Genomic DNA, 18,761 nt, shown 5'->3' with positions numbered 1-18,761 from the left:
GCGTACCGCAAAAAAAAAAAAAAGAAAATTCAGCTATTTCTTTAGGGAATTACGGTTATAGTAATACAGAGAAAGACTAGCAGATTTCCTCAGATGAAAAAGAAATACGGTATCTGAGATAAAGTGCCTCAACATTTATGCCTGCCCTATTTCTTCATTGCATAGAACTTTCATTTTCCAAAGCTTTTTAGGAATGTTATTTTTGATCATGAAAGGCTTTATGAAGGTGATGTTTTATAAAAGACATATCTGACTAGATCTCATAAAAACACATTTTTCTCCTTTCAGACATATTAAAAATATATTAATAAATAAAACTTAAATAATCAATGTGAACTTAAGAAAATATATGAAAATACTGATCTGTTAAATTTATAAAATAAGTAAACAAGTCCTAAGAAAACCACTTCTGACTTATAGGTTTGGGCATAACAGAAGGAGCTATTATATCACTAAGAGAATATAAAGAAAACTGAGTGGGGTAGTAAACCATTCTAAGCGTAGGTATATTAAATCACCTTAAACTAAGTGTTAAATAGTGAATTATCTCCCTGGTTAACTTATGAAAAAGTACCAAATGACCTGACCAGTTTTTTGTTTTTGTTTTACCATTATGAGAGCTCATTTTGGCACTAAGCTATAACTACTGAATACGAGCCATGGATATGAATATTATATTTTCGGTTATATTAAATTGTACTAATTATATTAATACCAATTTGCAAACAGGCATCTTTTTTGTTTTTGTGAGAAGGGATGAGCACACATGTACATAACTGTAAAATCACCTTTTTAAAAGTTGTCACTAAGACAGCTCAAATAAACTCAATTGGACAACATTTTAAAAAGAATCGAACACACGTGACCATAAGACTAAACTATAATTACTTAGTCAATAATAAAACTATGAAAGGATTAAGAAGCATAAGTGTGATCTGTGTCCTCATAAAAGCACTCACTATTATTAAACTCACAAGGCATATAAAACAATACAGCATACTGTAAGTTCTGAAAAGTTTGGTGAAAAGAGTAAGTGCAATCATAGAAAAGATGGTAGTGATCCCTATGAGTTTGAATTATCAAGAAAAGGAGAAATGGGACTTAAGATAGGTAGAGCTAAAGAACTGAAGATGAGTAAGAAACCATTTAAGAATGGAAGTTCAGGGGGCAGTGAGAGTAAGAATCTAATGGGAGTCAGAGTAGGAACTGGGGAATAAGAATCAAAGAACCAGATGATAGGGTAGCTTTAAATTTGATTTAATGAAGGCATCATGCATTCTTGAAAAGGTGAGTCAGGATGAAAGCACGCTTAGGAAAATTATGCTACGAGGGCTAGTAGAATATAAGGCATCTGTCAATTTTTAACATGACCCCTGGCTACCTCTCCAAATTTCAAGGTTATTTTAAGGTTTGGGTAAAATTGCCAGAGATGTTGATTCAAATGTTAGGCTTCTCTAAGCTCTGGCAATTGAGCCTTATTATAAAATTTAAAATATAAGTATAAATAAATATAAATACTCTATTAGAAAAACTAATATGTGAGGTAAGATATTGTAAGGAAAGGAATATTTACTGAACATACACTGTCCTAGGAACTATGCTAACTGTATATTACTCATTCTCTCCAATCATTTCATCTCTGCAATGCAATGTTGATGATAGTGATAATGACAGCACTTACATGGGTTGAGCTATACAAAATTGTCAATATTCAGCATTTCTGCCAACAATTTCATATGGTTCAACCTAATACATGCCAGTAATTGGAGTAATTTCTATATATACAGTATCTCGTTAATCTTCTCAGCAATTATAGCACGTTGTGTTATAGCTGAAGAAAGTGGAAACCAAAGGATAACTTGTCCAAAGTCAGCTGAAAAACAAAGCCCTAAACAAATATTTGATCTTCCTTATTCCTAAAATAATTCTATTTTTAATATACATGATTCAGAACCTAGTTACAAAAATCAGGTGAAACATAATTTGGAATGAGAATATATGTATATACATTCACATAAGTGTCTATGTAAATCTACATTCACATTTTGTATGTGTTTACCTACATTCTGTCATCCTTGTATTTTCTATGTAAAGATTTTCACATTTTCACACACACACACAAACACACACACAAACACACACACACAGACACTGACATCCTTTTCTCTGAGAATATTTCCCCTTTGAAATGTTTCCTAAGTTTTATAAGAATTTTCCACTCCCTATAAGATTATTTTATGGATATTTACAGTCCATCAATGAACAGTCCCTTCTTTATCACTTGTTCAGGCAAGATACAAAATAATAAAAAGTTATGCGGGGATCTGTGAAGAGAGAAAATGTACAAAATACAGTTCAGCAACGAATTCATCTTTTGAACTTAAAATCATTTAGTTTAGTAGTTCTTGAGCTATGATTACCTTTCAAAGTAATAAAGCTATTGTTGCAGCTTTAGACTGTATATACATACTGCCAGTACCAATGACCAATTCATTAAAAAAGGCAAAGGAGTTACTAAAAAAAAATAAACAACCTGAATCAAAGTTATCTAACTGAACTCCCTGCTTTCTAATTGGCTATGCCAGATAATACATGCAGCTCTGGCCACTATAGAAGCACAAATCGGGCATCATCTACTGATTGATAAGTGCTGAGATTAAGCAAATCAAATATTTTCTGGTCTGTTCTCTGAGTATTTCTAGACCCAATGTGCTTTAAGTGTCTTTGTGTATAACCATATTTGACTTACCATATTTTTCATGTAACATAAGCTTTGAGTATCAAAGATTTTCTTACTTTGTGTTAAAAAAAGAAGAAAACATTAAATTGTATGTTAATGTAATGGACAAGGTACACATTCACCCTGGAAATTTTAATATAAGTTTTGCAAATTTAATTTAGTAGCTTATTGATCCTGTGATGCTCATGGAATTGGTTAGACAAAGTCATATGAAACAGAATATGCTTATGAAACTATGGTCATAGCAGATGAAAGGATATAATCACTAGAAATAAACATTTTCTTATTTATAATGAAATACAATTTAACACAACAGGAAATTTAAAAAAATCCTCTGAAACCATCTGAATGTTCTTTCAAAAAGTTAATGTTATGAAGAGAGAACCCAGAATAATTATATACAAAGAATTGAAATTGAAACTCTTCATAAATTATTTCACGGGAGTAAAAGCTAAGAACTTAATGATCTGAAATAGTCACTTAAAGCTGTAGGATTCTAGAATAGATATAGTTGTGAAACAGAGTATAAATGAATGAGTAATGTGATCCAAAGCATAAAGTTATTGGATGCTAATTTTAGAAAGACTCACAGCAGGTTAAATAGATTAAACATTTTGTATTGAAAAAATCGATTGATGTTTTAAAACTACATGCAATAAAATATGAACAGCTGGTTCTCTTTTATGCATTTCCATGCAAAAATAATTATTTTCTACTGGGGTAATTACTGACTGATTTATTTCCTATCTCCATTTGCTCACATTTTAATGTCCCTAAATGCTTAGAAGAGGCCATTCTTTGCAAGTAAATGTATTTGAAATGATAAAAAAGTGTCAAATTTTAATACCTTTGCAATCATTGGTTGAATATATATATTACACTCAATTTTTCAAGGACAATTTCAAACAGTGCCAGACGAAATAGAAATGCCTAGATGATACCAACCGTGATAACTGAGCACAAAAAAGCCACTTGTTGTGAAATCACTGTGGAATTTGATTAGAATCTGATTTGAAGTGCTATAGACTGATTCCAAAGCAGTATTGCCACTGAATTGCCCGATCTGAGGTGAGTTTTGGTCTGGTCCATCCCTATAGGAGAGACATAGAGCAGGGAGGGGAGAAAGGGAGAGTGAGATTGATTTTTTGGGAAAGTTTCACACAAAGTCTAATGAAAAGTATTACATATGAGATGATAAAGATGCAGTGGATGAAATAATCAACGAGTGCCAAATCATATTGGTATATGTTTATTTAGGTGATAACATATTTTAAAAGATCACATTTTTACCCAAAAGAAATGTACCCATATTAGCTGTAATCAATTAAATTGTCTTTGGTTTCCTGACCACAACCCAGATCTTCCCAAATGCTTGAAGTTTGCCTTCCTTTTATTTTCTTCAAAATAATCTTGAGAACCATAGACTGTTAAATTTAGAATGAATTTTAGAAGTCACATGGTAGTTCAATTAACCAATTGTCAATAATTAATTCAGCTATTTTATTTTTAGTTTAAATAGAGATGCTTTAATTAACAGTATAATAATAATACAAATATAATATTTTATGATGAATTATTATGACAGAAATTCAGTAGTTGTATTAAATAACTTATTGGAATACAGGCTTTTAAATTTCAGTGGTTCTGTATATAGAGAACTTTCTTACCTTAAACTTACTCTGATTTAATTCCCAGGTTTTGCACATTATTTTAATAACAAATTTAAATCATTTTTTCACCCATAAAGTTTTTGTTCTATGTGTTTAGCTACTTCATGGGCAAATAAGCTAAAATCTATTTCTCTTGTTTGTCTCATTCTCCAAAACACACACTGTCACCCTCAGTTACACCAATTCAAACATCAGATGGCAATTTGTACAGAGGACTGTGATATATTTTCATTCCTTCCTTGTTTCACTGCTACATACAGTTGAATCAATCAATAACAATGGTCTTGGCTTACCATACAGTAATGAAATCATAGATTGGTTCTGTTTGAAGAACAGTAAAATTGATGTAGATTCCATTCCCAGGGGGTACTTTTACAAGCCAAAAACAGTCTTGAAAGTTTGGGTATTCATCAGGATATCCAGGAGAGTAAATGGTGCCATTCATTGCAGTTATATTCCCTCCGCAAAGAGCTACAGAAAAAAACACAAAACAAAATATTTAAGTAGAATCGCAATAAACTGATTATAAAGAAAAAGGTAAACATTTCATACCTCTTAAACAGTATAAAAGACATCTGTGTTATGTTTTTACCACAGTTAAGGTATGTAAAATGAAGCTGGAAACCATGAATCAAACAGTGAGCTTTTATTTATTTTTCAGCATGAGGTGTGCTACATAGTTATTCACTATCACTAGATTAGTAAATTGCACTGTTTTCTCTTCTTTCAAATACTTTATCCATATATACACTGTTCAACTTTTGTCTTATATCATGTATAAATATAAGGCCTTATAAAGAGGTTCAAGCCATTTTTATTTATAAGGGTTTTTTTTTTCTTTAGAAGAAATGAGCCCAAATTCAGTAGTAGTATCTGGGTTACTGGTTTATATATGAATGATTACTAAACAAACACAGATGCACTCACACAAACATCACACAGAAGAAGCTCTGAAGTGTTAACAAACTTTACTTTCGCATCCAGTGAAGAAGGTTAAGTCTCCTGCCAATAATGACAAAACCAGTTATTCATTATGAAGCCTTAGGTCTTTGATCTGGGTACTAACTATAATTCTACAACTAAAAGAAAAACTGTATATTTAGCATGCTATTTGAAGAGGAAAACAAACAAGAAAAGAGTACCAAATCAAGAATTATTAAACATAGATGATATCACCTAAAAGCTTCAATTTAGAAGCATACCTTCACACCTTGGAAGTGGATGATTCCAATTGCGACTCACTCCATGAAGGCAAGTGAGAGCTGAATTTCCAATCAACGTGTAACCAGGGAAACATTCAAATGAAATGGTTTGCCCCACAGTAAAATCATTGCCGATTACAAAACCATTTCGAAATGGGCGTGGATCAGGACAGCTTTGCAACTGATAGGCTGGAAAAGGTAAAAAGAAAGTTTTTCCTTTTTGAATTTTGAAAGACCAAAGAGTATTATTTACAACCTGCAAAATAGATGTAGAGCTGCTTGCAGTTGATTATAAATAGTAATTCAGTTTTATAATAAATGATGTCAGTGCATGATATGAATTTATGTATAATTTTCATATTAAATTTTTAGTACAATTTATTAAGATGCATTGTTTTTTCTCCCACTTATGAAATCTATCTAAATTATAAGTTTTAGTGAAAATGTAAATTACCCTATAGCCATAATTTTAATCAAACATATTCTGATCCCTTTACCTATAATGCAACTGCTTCCTGGTTCATTGTATGTACATAAAATAAAATAAATATATGTGTAAGCCTAATTCTGAGCCTTTTTTAACCTTTTTTTAGCTAATTTTTCCTCTAAAAGAAACAAACCACACTATCTCTCTATTGAGTTTCTCCAAAGAAGTTATTTAACAATATAAAGTATTAGGAAACAAATTTCCTTCTAATATAAATTTTGCACTTCAGTTATCATGATATTTTCGGCACTGTAGTGTAACTGTTTATTTGTTCATACTACTCTTGTTCTACATTCTGCATGAGATCAAAGTTCCTGTTTTTTTATCATTGTATCTTAAAAGCCTTGCTTATTGCCTTTCACATAGTAGGTCCTTAATAAACATTGCTGAATAAATCTTGAACCTATAAACAGTACATATACTCGTATAGTATTAATATTTGAGACTTTATTTTTAAGAAGTTCAAAATCATATTATAATTAATAAAATTTAAATTACCAGCAGAGACTACTTTGCTACTGACCATTAAATTCCTTTTATAAAAAACTGTTTTTATTTTTTAGTAATTCCAAAGTTACACAAAGGTTCTAAGATTAGTAAGAACTCCAGTATGCCTTCAGCCACGTTTTCCAATTGTTAACTCTGACACATTTTCTTCATCATTCTCTCTTCCTCCCCCCACCCACCCCCGTCTATATATACATATATATATATACATATATATATATATATGTATATATGTATGTGTGAACACACTTTTTTCTTTCCAAATTAGTTGAGAATAAGTTGACCCATCACTGCTATTTCATAAAGAAAAGGATACTTCTATGTAACCACAAAATTGAGAAAATTAACGTTGAGAACATTAAATTCTAAATTCCCCAAATCAAAAACTTATATTTAAAGCTGAATAAGCTACCATAAGTTGCTTATTAAAATATTACTCTAATTTTTAAATTAAAGGTTTCAGAATTAATTAACAGTCTTTTTAAGATATTTAGTGCTTTTATTCTAATTTTTTTCATTTGAATTAATATTCCACAAACAAAATATATCAAAACAAAAAGAATCATGTCAATTGAAGACAAACGTATATCATTTGATCATTAGGAGTTGGGATATATTATTCTATGAAACAAACACTTTCAATTTTCACTCACATGTAAAAGATAATTTTTTTCCAGTTTTATTGAAATATAACTGAGATATAGCACTGCATGAATTTAAGGTATACAATAAAATGATTTGATTTAGATGTATTGTGAAATGATCACGATACGTTTAGTTAGCTAGATAATCTTGAATAGGGTAAGACTCATAGACAAATGTATGATCCTGTGATATTTTATATAACATTTCACCTTTCTATGCTATTTAGTTTAATAAGGATGAATAAGAAATAGATTTTAAATGTTCAGGAGAAAGTTCCCATCCTAATATCATATATAATACAGGGCTTAACAAACCCAATAACGTTGCCAGTAATAACGTTAGCTTCGGAACCAAGTTCTTTAGTAGAAGGGTACACTTAATTGTATACTATGCATTTTTCCAAAATTCAGAATGTTTTTAAGGTCTAATCGCAAAATCATCTAAAAATAACATTGCTTCTGTGAATCTGTATCAATTAACCTATATCTCAAAAAAAGTCATTAGCTCAACGATATAAATTCAGTAAAAGATACAGTTTTAAAATTCAGCGTACTTGTGTCAATCAAGATGGCTGTGTGGGAAGATGCGGAGTTAGCATCTCCCCACAACTAGGGTGCCTGCCTGCTGCTGATGGGGGACTCTGAGGCCCAAGGAGATAGGAGCAACCCCCAAGTGAACCAATAGGACATGGGGGGACTGAGGGGGGAGAAGTGGAGGCCAGACAGGATTGGCACCCCTGAGGCCAGGGAGATCAGAGGAAGCAGGCGGGAGGACTCTCTGGGAAGGGTGGGAGAGGAGCAGTGGGCGATCGCCTGGCCCACTCAGGCTGGGGAGCCTGTTGAGCATCCAAGCCGGTACCCCCCCTCTAAAGCCCCCTCCAGGCCACGTGGGTCCTTGGGGGCATAGGAGGGAGGCTGGGGACATCAGTAGAAGAAGGCAGGAGGAGCCATCCAGGAGGAGTGGGAGAGGAGCAAAGGGCGATTGCCCCACCCACTCGGGCCCAGGGAGCCTGCTGAGCTCTCAGGCCCATCCTCAGCCCTCCAAAGCCCCCTCCAGGTTGTGTTGGTCCTTGGGGACATAGGAAGGAGGCTGAGTGGAGAGCACGAGAGGCAGGCAGGAGGGGCCCTCCAGGAAGAATGGAAGAGGGATGGAGGGCAATTACCCCACCCACTTGGCCCAGGGAGCCTGCTGAGCTCCCAGGCTGGTCCCCTGCCCTCCACAGCCATCGCCCCCACCCCCCTGGCCACATTTGTCCTGGGGGTATAGGAGGGAGGCTGGGGAGATCAGGAGAGGCAGGCAGGAGGGTCCCTCCTAGACTGGAGGAGCAACAGAGGAGAGGAGGGCATTTGCCCTGCCCATTTGAGCCCGGGAAGCCTGCTGGGCTCTCAGGTGAGGTTCCCTGTCCTCTGAGACCAGGAGTGGGCGGCACATCTGGGTCCCTTCTGTTCCTTGAGCTTAAGCCTCACCCCCCACTGCCCCCAGGGCCTATCCAGCCCTGTGGGTCCTAAGCATAGGCCCACCCACCGCCCAAACCTTGCCCTTGCTTAGGCCCCACCCTGCACAGCCAAGACCTTCCCCTCTGCCTTTTTTTTCTTTCTTTTCCCTCCTCCTCTTTTTTACTATTGTGGTACTGATGTACATTCTGGATGTTGATTCATCTATATTTTTATTTTTATATTCATTCTAAAACATTTGTTAGTTTCCTAGTCTAATTTTATTTTTTATTTTGTTATTGTTCTCTCTTTTTTTTTTTTTGCCACCCCATGCAGCTTGCAGGATCTTGGTCCATGAGCTGGGGTCATGCCAAAGCTCCTGCAGCAGGAACTCCGAGTCTGAACTGCTGGACTAACAGAGGACCTCAGACGCCAGGAAATATTCATCAAAGTGAGGTCTCATGGAGTTCCTCATCTCAGCACCAAGACCCAGCTCTACCCAATAGCCTACAAACTGCAGTGTTGGAAGACTCAGGCCAAACAACCAGTAAGACAGGAACACAATGCCACTCATAAAAAAAGAAAAAAGAAAAAAGAGACAGCAAAAAAATATGTCATAGATGAAGGAGCAAGGTAAAAACCTACAAGACCAAATAAATGAAGAGGAAATAGGCAATCCACGTGAAAAAGAATTAAGAGTAATGATAGTAAAGATGATCCAGAATCTCAGAAGTAGACTGGAGGCACAGATTGAGAAAATAAAAGAAATGTTTAACAAAGATCTAGAAGAACTAAAGAACAAATGAACAGAGATTAACAACACAATAACTGAAATGAAAAATACAGTAGAAGGAATCAATAACAGAAAAACTGAGGCAGAAGAACGAATAAATGAGCTGGAAGACAAAATGGTGGAAATAATTCCTGATGAGCAGAATGAAGAAAAAAAGAATGAAAAGAATTGAAGACAATCTCCGAGACTTCTGGGACAACACTGAACGCACCAATATTCGAATATAGGGGTACCAAAAGAAGAAGAGGAAAATAAAGGGTCTGAGGAAATATTTGAAGAGATTATAATCTAAAACATTCCTAACATGGGAAAGGAAATAGTCACCCAAGTCCAGGAAGCACAGAGAGTCCCATACAGGATAAACCCTAGGAAAAACATACCAAGACACATATTAATCAAACTAACAAAAATTAAGTTCAAAGAAAAAATATTAAAAGCAGCAAGGGAAAAACAAAAAATAACATACAAAGGAATCCCCATAAGGTTATCAGCTGAGTTTTCAGCAGGAACTCTGCAGGCCAGAAGGGAGTGGAAGGATATAAAGTGATGAAAGAGAAAAACCTACAACCGAGATTACTCTACCCAGCAAGGATCTCATTCAGATTCTATGGAGAAGTCAAAAGCTTTACAGACAAGCAAAAGCTAAGAGAATTCAGCACCACCAACCCAGCTTTATAACAAATGCTAAAGAAACTTTTCTAGGTGGGAAACACAAGTAAAGACAAAGACCCACAAAAACAAACCCAAAGCAATTAAGAAAATGGTAATAGGAACATACATATCAATAATAACCTTGAATGTAAATGGATTAAATGCCCCAACCAAAAGACATAGACTGGCTGAATGGATACGAAAACAAGACCCATATATACGCTGTCTACAAGAGACCCACATCAGACATAGGGAAACATACAGACTGAAAGTGAGGGGATGGAAAAAGATATTCCATGCAAATGGAAATCAAAAGAAAGGTGTAGTAGCAATATTTGTATCAGATAAAATAGACTTTAAAATAAAGACTGTTACAAGAGATAAGGAGGGACACTACATAATGATCAAAGGATCAATCCAAGAAGAAAATATAACAATTATAAATGTTTATGCATCCAACATAGGAGACTTCAATAAATAAGGCAAATGTAAACAACCATGAAAGGAGAAATCGACGGTAACACAATAATAGTAAGGGACTTGCAAACCCCACTTACACCAATGGACAGATCATCCAAAGAGAAAATAAATAAGGAAACACAAGCTTTAAATGACATATTAAACAAGATGGACTTAATTGATATTTATAGGACATTCCATCCAAAAACAACAGAATACACTTTCTTCTCAAGTGCACATGAAACAATCTCCAGGATAGATCACATCTTGGGTCACAAATCAAGCCTCAGAAAATTTAAGAAAACTGAAATCGTATCAAGCATCTTTTCTGACCAAAACACTATGGGATTGGAAATCAATTACAGGAAAAAAGATGGTAAAAAACACAAATACATGGAGGTTAAACAGTGAGCTACTAAATAACCAAGAGATCACTGAAGAATCAAAGAAGAAATTAAAAATACATGGAAACAAATCACAACGAAAACATGATGACCCAAAACCTATGGGAATCAGCAAAGCAGTTCTAAGAGGGAAGTTTATAGCAATTCAATCTCACCTCAAGAAACTAGAAAAATATCGAATAAACAACCTACCCCAAATTTAAAACAACTAGAGACAGAAGAACAAAGAAAACCCAAAGTCAGTAGAAGGAAAGAAATCATAAAGATCTGAGCAGAAATAAATTAAATAGAAATGAAGAAAGCAATAGCAAAGATCAATAAAACTAAAAGTTGGTTCTTTGAGAAGATAAACAAAATTGATAAACCCTTAGCCAGAGTCATCAAGAAAAAAAGGGAGAAGATGCAAATCAATAAAAATAGAAATGAAAAAGGAGAAATCACAACTGACACTGCAGATATACAAAGCATTATAAGAGACTCCTATAAAAAACTATATGCCAAAAAAATGGACAACCACAAAGAAATGGACAATTTTCCAAGATTGAACCAGGAAGAATTAGAAAATATAAACAGACCTATCACAAGTAATGAAATTGAAACCATAATTAAAAATCTTTCAACAAACAAAAGCCCAGGACCAGATGGCTTCACAGGTGAATTCTATCAAATATGTAGAGAAGAGTTAACATTGATCCTTCTCAAACTCTTCCAAAAAATTTCAGAGGGAGAAACACTCCCAAATTCATTCTATGAAGCCACCATTCCACTGATACCAAAACTAGAAAAAGATATCACAAAAAAAGAAAATTATAGACCAATATCACTGATGAACAGAGATGCAAAAATCCTGAACAAAATACAGCAAACAGAATCCAACAACAATCATACACTACGATCAAGTGGGATTTATCCCAGGGATGCAAGGATTATTCTGTATATGAAAATTAATCAATGTGATACACCACATTAACAAATTAAGGAATAAAAACTATATGACCATCTCAATAGATGCAGAAAAGGCTTCTGAAAAAATTCAACACCGATTTGTGATAAAAACTCTCCAGAAAATGGGCATAGAGGGAACCTACCTCAACATAATAAAGGCCATATATGACAAACCCACAGCAAACATCATACTCAATGGTGAAAAACTGAAAGCATTTCCACTAAGATCAGGAACAAGACAAGGATGTCCAGTCTCACCACTCTTATTCAACATAGTTTTGGAAGTCCTAGCCACAGCAATCAGAGAAGAAAAAGAAATAAAAGGAATATAAATTGGAAAAGAACAGGTAAAACAGTCACTGTTTGCTGATGACATGATACTGTACATAGAAAATCCTGAATATGCCACCAGAAAACTACTAGAACTAATCAATGAATTTGGTAAGGTTGCAGTATTCAAAATTAATGCAAACAAACCTCTGGCATTCCTATACACCAATAATGAAAAATCAGAAAGAGAAATTAAGGAAAAACTTCCATTTACCATTGCAACAAAAAGAATAGAATACCTTGGAATAAACCTGCCTAAGGAGGCAAAAGACTTGTACTCAGAAACCTATAAAACACTGATGAAAGAAATCAAATATGACATAAACAGATGGAGAAATATACCATGTTCTTGGATTGGAAGAATCAATATTGTGAAAATGACTATACTACCCAAAACAATCTACAGATTCAATGCCATCCCTATCAAACTACCAATGGCACTCTTCAAAGAATTAGAACAAAAAATTTTACAATTCATATGGAAACACAAAAGACCCTGAATAGTTAAAGCAATCTTGAGAAAGAAAAACAGCTTGAGGAATCAGGCTCCCCAACTTCAAAATACACCAGAAATCTACAGTAATCAAGACAGTATGGTACTGGCACAAAAACAGAAATATAGATCAATGGTACAGGATAGAATGCCCAGAGATAAACGTATGCACATACAATCACCTAATTTATGACAAAGGAGGCAAGAATATACAATGGAGAAAAGACAGCCTCTTCAATAAGTGGTGCTGGGAAAACTGGAGAGCTACATGTAAAAGAATGAAATTAGAACACTCCCTAACACCATACACAAAAATAAACTACAAATGGATTAAACACTTAAATGTAAGACCAGACACTATAAAACTCTTAGAGGAAAACACAGGAAAAACACTCTTTGACATAAAACAGAGCAATATTTTTTTTACCCACCTCCTAGAGTAACGGAAATAAAAATAAACAAATGGGACTTTATTCAACTTAAAAGCTTTTGCACAGCAAAGGAAACCATAAACAAGACAAAAAGACAACCCTCAGAATCTGAGAAAATACTTGCAAATAAAACAACAAAGGATCATTCTCCAAAATATACAAATAGCTCATGGAGCTCCATATGAAAAAAACAAACAATCCACTGAAAAATTGGGCGGAAGACCCAAAAAGACATTTCACCAAGGAAGACATACAGATGGCCAAGAGGCACATGAAAAGATGCTCAACATCACTAATTACTAGAGAAATGCAAATCAAAACTACAATGAGGTATCACCTCATGCCAGTCAGAATGGCCATGATCAAAAAATCTAGAAACAATAAATGCTGGAAAGGGTGTGGAGAAAAGGGAACCCTCCTGCACTGTTGGTGGGAATGTAACTTGATATAACCACTATGGAAAACAGTATGGAGGTTCCTTAAAAAACTAAAATTAGAACTACCATATGACCCAGAAATCCCACTACTGGGCATATAATACACCCTGAGAAAACCATAATTCAAAAAGAGACATATACCACAATGTTCTTTGCAGCACTATTTACAATAGCCTGGAGATGGAACCAACCTAAGTGTCCATCGACAGATTAATGGCTAAAGAACATGTGGCACATATTTACAATGGAATATTACTCAGCCATAAAAAGGAATGAAATTGAGCTATTTGTAGTGAGGTGGATGGATCTAGAGACTGTCATACAGAGTGAAGTAAGTCAGGAAGAGAAAAACAAATACTGTATGCTAACGCATATATATGGAATCTAAAAAAAAAAGAAATGGTACTGATGAACCTAGTTGCAGGGCAAGAATAAAGAAGTAGACATAGAGAATGGACTTGAGGACATGGGGTGGGAGGGGGAAGCTGGGGCAAAGTGAGAGTAGCATCCACATATATACACTACCGAATGTAAAATAGTTGGTTGGTGGGAAGCAGCAGCATAGCACAGGGAGATCAGCTCGGTGCTTTGCGATGACCTAGAGGAGTGGGATAGCGAAGATGGGAGGGAACCTCAAGAGGGAGGGGATATGACGACATGTGTATGCATATGGCTGATTCACTTTGTTGTGCAACAGAAACTAACACAGTATTGTGAAGCAATTATACTCCAATAAAGATCTATTTAAAAAAATAAATAGAATAAAGAACTAGTGAAGAAAATAATATAAAATTCAGTGTAATTCTCAAATAATATCTAGTGATCCTTGTAATACATTGTGGCACATGTCAATAATATTAATACAGCATTATATCAATAACAGTAACAAATGCTATATCTTTTAGGATTTTATTATGGAAATAGTGAATCTTTTTTCAAGGGCACATTGCCTGAGAAATATAGTTAATAAAGTTCAAAAAAAAAAGATAACAACAACAAAAAAAATAAAGTTCAGATTCTAATTTTACCTCATTCAAATAAGAATATTGCCCTGAGAGGTTGAGGGAATTTGACGGCATAGAAAAGAAGATGAAGTCAGGTTCATCAAGCCCTATGCACTTGCTAGAGAAGGACCACATAGATAGCTCTGAGTCCTCCAGCAGCAAAAAAGAAACTCAGTCAGTTCCCCAACAATTTTTGAAATAATTAGTTTCCTTAGGAACATGGTTAATTTTGAACCAAGAGGTTACAAAAATTATTCCTATTTTATGTAAAGGATGATGTGTGATATGCTGCTCTTAAATTATGTATGCAAGCATAATACAAACTGTAATCATTTTAGACCCATGTAGTTGGATGTTACAATGTCTATTTTAACTACTCTTAAATTTCCTTTTGTGTATATACTTTTATTCAGCAAATATTTATTGTGCTCTTACTCTTCTAGGCACTTGAGATACATCAATGAACAACACAAAGATGACTGCTTTGGTGGAGCTCACATCCAAAAGTATCACATACTCGTAAATCAACTATACCTCAATAAAAAATAATTTAATTTATTTATATATATATAATTAATTATATAATAATAATATTATAATTATTATATTATAATTTAATTATAATAAAATACTTTTAATTTAAAATTAAAAAAACAAAAATATCACATACTCATTAAATCCTTAATAGTTAGTGCAGATACATAATCAAAGTTTAAGTTAATTTTGATTAAATATTACAGTCATTGGAACTGCACTGTTTGTGTAAAATATCATAACTTTAAATATTTAATTTTAAATCTTAGACTTTTAAGATCTGAAATAGTATAGTAAAAATAGCTAAACTGCACTAAATATTTACTAATGATATACATCACGATAAATATTTTACATTCATTTTATCATATAAAGTTCAAAACAACTTATCTGAGAGGTACTATTACTAACACCATTATGAAAATGAAGAAATGGACTTGTGCCCTAGGCCACTTAAGACTGAACGTAGAGAATCAGCATTTAAGCCTAGGTCTCCCAGCTGTTTATTTCAAAGGGATGAAAATCATGCTCAAGGTCATGCAGCAGTTTTATACTAGAAATAGGCCTAATATGATTGTCAAATTATTTATTTTATATTCTCATAGCAATAGAATGGTATCAAGGAAGGTTATGTTATTCTTTCATTATAAAGTAAAAGAAAATAACTTTACATATAGTAGATAAGTACCACAATATATCTTTTCAATATACTTATTCTAGTATAAAAGCAGAGATAAATCTTGCCTATCCATCATGCCTTGCTTGGCTGCCTTGCCTTGACTTGCTTAATTTGACTGTGTATTAAAATTAATTCAATCCTTTTTTCATGGTTAGAATTTGTAAGGCCTCAGAAAGGCATCATTTCCCCCTATATAGTTGACTGAAAATAGCATTATTTAAAACTCTACCTAACTGAAGCTTGCTTTGATTTAGGTTCCTTTTTTTTCTAAAACACAATATAGAAAATGCTTAGAGTTAGATCGTTAATAGCTGTTTGGAGGCTAAAAAGCTTTCATATTTTTATTATTCCTCTCACCTTGGTATACAATGTGGAACCCTTGTTTGTTTTGTGAATAGTCACTGTGAAAATACAAGCTGGTTTCATGGGTCGTGCTAAATAGGGAAGATGATATTTGAGGACCACTGAGTCGGCCAATAACAGTACTAGTTTCTGCAGATCCACTTCTTACTTCCAAATAATCATGTATGGTTTCTGTAGAAAAATTTACAAACTGCAGATGCACACCTAAGGAAGAAAAACAAACATAATGCTACTCTATGTTTTTTACCAAATTAAATGCACACATATACACAAACATATGCTCGCATTAATGTGCTTAAGATACGTTTCCATTTAAGTTGAGAGGCATACTCTCAAGATCTGGGCCATGGGTTTGCTGTCTGCCCAGGGCAATTAGCTGTGCTATAGTTGAAAGTAACAGAATACTGTTCTCAAATGCCCACTATTTGTCACATGGGAAAATCTCATTTTACTATATTGTCACCATAGCAAAACTAATCAAGAAAGTGGCTTTCTTGCTCTTTAATACCATTTAAAACTGTATCAACCAATTTTTAAAGATGAAAAGCCACTCAATAATTTGTATTTTGTAAAAGGGCAATTTGAAGCCAAAATATGATTGCAAAGTTTTATATATTAACATAATCAGATTTCACGACTGTGTTAGAAATTAGTCATATACAGGGGATAAATTAACTTCTCCAAAATATCATTTTTAAGCATGTAATTTTCAGCGTGCTCTTTTAGTATTTTCTCATCAGAAGATAAAGCCAAATTTTATGTAATATTCCCAATAAAATCTAGGGGTTATTGCTATATGCTATCATATTACAAAATAGTCTTAATATCTTTATAAACATAACTAGAATATGAGGTAGTTAAATATCTCTGGGATGGAGAAAAATAAAATAAAACCTTTATTGAGGTATGTTTCCTTAATTCAATTAATATTTGATTTTTACTGAATTTGATGGTTTTTTTTCCACAACTACCATTCTGCAAATTGTTAGTAATAAAATCTGACATTTATTGTGTTTTCTTTTTGCTAGGCACTGTTTTAAGTTTTTATACATGCTAACTTATTTAATGCTCATAGTTACAAGAATGAGGAAACTGAGGCACAGAGAAGCTAAATAATATGCTGTTTACACAACATCCTAAAAGAGGTGAAATTCAAACGCAGACATTCTGGCTCCTGAGCTCTTGCTCTTAATAACTAGTGAGGTTCTCAAGTGAAGTCATATTTTGTTCCTGGAAAAAGAGTTCCATGGAAATTTGCTGTTACATTGAAAAAGAGTTCCATGAACAAATAAATTTGGGAATTACTGAAAATATGCTTTAAAATATTAAACACATTCCTGGACAATCAGACAATCTTCTTAAAACTTTGAATGTACTATCTTAATATGTGAGGCTACAAGAAGTGCATATTTTTCTAAAATTTTCCTGAGCTCCTTTTCACAAATTATGTTGTCCATAATTGTTTCACAGGCAAGAGAAAATACTTCTTTAACTGTTGATGTGTATTCAATTTTCTTTTAAACATTTATAAATTATCTATTCAAATACATTAGAAGCAATATTTGATTTAGCCCAAACTCAAAGAAAACAGTGGGATTATTTAAATGTAACCAAATCAGAAATGGTCTCATGTTTTCATTTCTAAAATAGAGATGCATATTCTTTTTAATTTTTAATAAACTTGGTTTTTAAAATCAATGAAGTATTAGCAAGAGCTAAGTTGAAGGTGACATAATGACACTATTGCAAATACACGTAATAATTTATTTTAAAATAATTCACTTAGCTCCATAAATGACATGGGATGAGCCCTCTTAAGTGGCTAGTAAAAGACATAAGGATAACCATACTGTTTCAAATCTATTATTCATTTATTCTCTTTCAATCAAAGGGCATAGAATTTGACTACAACTTCAAATTAAGGGTATTCCCATGTTGTAGCCAGAATAATTCTCATTAGAAAGCCCCCCAGCATTCTTCTCTCAGTGGCCTACTGGTCTCCCAAAACCTCAGGCCAGTCATATAGTGTTCAAGTTTGTTGAATTTCTTTAGCTTTCTTATCTGCATTTTTCCATGTGTCAGTCTGTTTACCTAGAATTTCTTTCCTGTTCCTCACAAGCTGACCCTCTTTTATGGGCTTACTCTTACTTATATTTAAAGCCACAGTTCACACATCACTTCCTCTGATAAACCTTTTTTGCATTTCCTGGACTAGGCTGGATGCCTGTGTACAATCCTGTACTCTTTATTATACTTCACTGCAATAACATATTTGACTATTTGTCTCCTCATTGTGACTGTAACTTAACTGGGAAAAGGTACAAAGTCTGTTTTACTATGCATTTTATCCCTAGCACCTAGCACAATACCTGGAGTATAATGTGTACATGCTCAGTACAGAATTGTCAAAACTATGAGTTTCTGTGAATTTATGTAAAACATTTCAACATGAATTTTCATTCTGAGGCTATAGATGCTTTTGGGTAAATGAGGTACCTAAATTTAGTCCTCAATAAGTGAGATAGTACAGAATATCTTAATTGCTCTAAATCCA

The 18,761-nt window shown here is 33.8% G+C and overlaps 1 protein-coding gene across 3 annotated transcripts in view; it reads right to left on the bottom strand.

Annotated features, from left to right (window-relative positions):
- Window positions 1–18,761, bottom strand: part of CSMD3 (CUB and Sushi multiple domains 3) — a gene marked incomplete at both ends in the record, with an annotated part of 1,078,626 nt that overhangs the window by 101,409 nt on the left and 958,456 nt on the right. For all 3 annotated transcript variants that reach the window (XM_082674966.1, XM_082674967.1, XM_082674968.1), the window contains 4 exons: window positions 3,686–3,831; window positions 4,704–4,881; window positions 5,613–5,801; window positions 16,202–16,411. In XM_082674966.1, coding sequence (XP_082531092.1) covers window positions 3,686–3,831; window positions 4,704–4,881; window positions 5,613–5,801; window positions 16,202–16,411 — 723 coding nt within the window. The remainder of the gene's footprint in view (window positions 1–3,685; window positions 3,832–4,703; window positions 4,882–5,612; window positions 5,802–16,201; window positions 16,412–18,761) is intronic.

The sequence above is a fragment of the Grampus griseus genome (genome assembly GCF_964374135.1).
Source record: "Grampus griseus genome assembly, chromosome: 17".
NCBI lineage: Eukaryota > Metazoa > Chordata > Mammalia > Artiodactyla > Delphinidae > Grampus > Grampus griseus.
This window is presented reverse-complemented; position numbering and strand designations above follow the sequence as displayed.